Source organism: Eimeria tenella, genomic scaffold (assembly GCF_000499545.2).
Source record: "Eimeria tenella Houghton genomic scaffold, Eth_scaff2176, whole genome shotgun sequence".
Taxonomy (NCBI): domain Eukaryota; phylum Apicomplexa; class Conoidasida; order Eucoccidiorida; family Eimeriidae; genus Eimeria; species Eimeria tenella.
Genome location: NW_013542027.1, coordinates 2,128 through 3,238, shown reverse-complemented (window position 1 = coordinate 3,238; position 1,111 = coordinate 2,128). Strand labels below are relative to the sequence as shown.

The following is a 1,111-nucleotide window of genomic DNA, read 5'->3' as shown; positions in this document are numbered from 1 at the left end:
TCCTGCTGCTGCTGCGAGGCCCGCCGGGGGGCAGCTTGTGCAGCCGTGGCAGTAGTCAATGTCTCTGCGGAGTTCGGGGGGCCCCCAAAGGGCCCCGCAGCAAAAGAGGCCCACAGAGACAACTAAAGAAGCAGCAGAGGCCCCCAGCAGTACCCTTATGGCATGCAGATCACTAGAGGGCAGCAGCCAGTCCAGGGGGGGCCCCCCATGGGACCTCAAGCTGGCCTGGGGGCCCCCCCGGGGGCCCACGCTGCAGCGCAGCAGCATCAGCGAACACACGAAGCAGCAGAAGATGCGCACGCCCTGCAGCAGCAGCTCCTGAGACACAGCAGCACATGCAAGGGGCCCTCACACTTACCGGGGCCCCAGAGTGCCCTGGGGGCCCCCTTCTGGGGGCCCCCTCCTGGGGGCCCCTTCTTGGGGGCCCCCTCCTGGGGGCCCCCTGCTGCCGCGGGGGCCCCTAGCCAAGAGGAGCTCTGGGGCCTTTTAGGGTTCGGCTAGCCCCGAGACATTTTGCTGCTGCGAGCAAGGGGGGCCCCTAAGAGGGTACTAACGGGGGGCCCCTGGGTCTTACCGTGGATGTGAGGGCCCCCTTTAAGTCTTTAGTTCTTCGGAAGCAGCAAAAGGCCCCCGCAAGGTAAGCAGCAGCAGCAGCAGCAAGAAGGCCAGGAGGCAGGGCTCTCAGGGCGGTGGGGGCCCCGGGGCTCCCCGCGAGGGGCCCCCCAGTACCCTGCAGCAGCAGGGGGGCCCCCAAACTCCCGAGGGCTCCCGCGAGGCCTCCCCAAAGGAATACAGAAGCAAGAGGGTAAGTAAAGAAAAGACCAAAGAAGCAGCAGCAAACAGCAACAATAGAAAGAGAGAGCTGCCAGGGAGGGTACGGGGAGGCCCAGCTGAGTGTGGGGGCCCCCCACAGGGTCCCCAGGGGGGCCCCCGGGGGCCCCCAGGGGGCCCCCAGCGCCAAAAGGGCCCCAAACTCCCCCCAAGCCAATAAAGAAACAATTAATGATCCACAAAAAGATAAAAGACATTGAGGCAGCACTTCCGTGATCAAAGAGGGTACATACACCCCATGCAGGCGTGGGGGGCCCCACACTTCAGCCCCAGCAAGAGC

General features: G+C 65.3%; 2 protein-coding genes across 2 annotated transcripts in view; one reads left to right on the top strand and one right to left on the bottom strand.

Annotated features, from left to right (window-relative positions):
• Positions 1 to 58: 58 nt before the first annotated feature.
• Positions 59 to 322, top strand: ETH_00039240 (uncharacterized protein; the record flags this gene model as incomplete). Its single annotated transcript, XM_013374603.1, has 1 exon — positions 59 to 322. One exon carries the CDS (start codon positions 59 to 61, stop codon positions 320 to 322), a length of 264 nt encoding a protein of 87 aa, XP_013230057.1.
• Positions 323 to 1,047: 725 nt separating this feature from the next.
• Positions 1,048 to 1,111, bottom strand: part of ETH_00039235 (uncharacterized protein) — a gene marked incomplete at both ends in the record, with an annotated part of 879 nt that continues 815 nt past the window's right edge. The window contains one exon of the mRNA XM_013374602.1: positions 1,048 to 1,111. Coding sequence (XP_013230056.1) covers positions 1,048 to 1,111 — 64 coding nt within the window.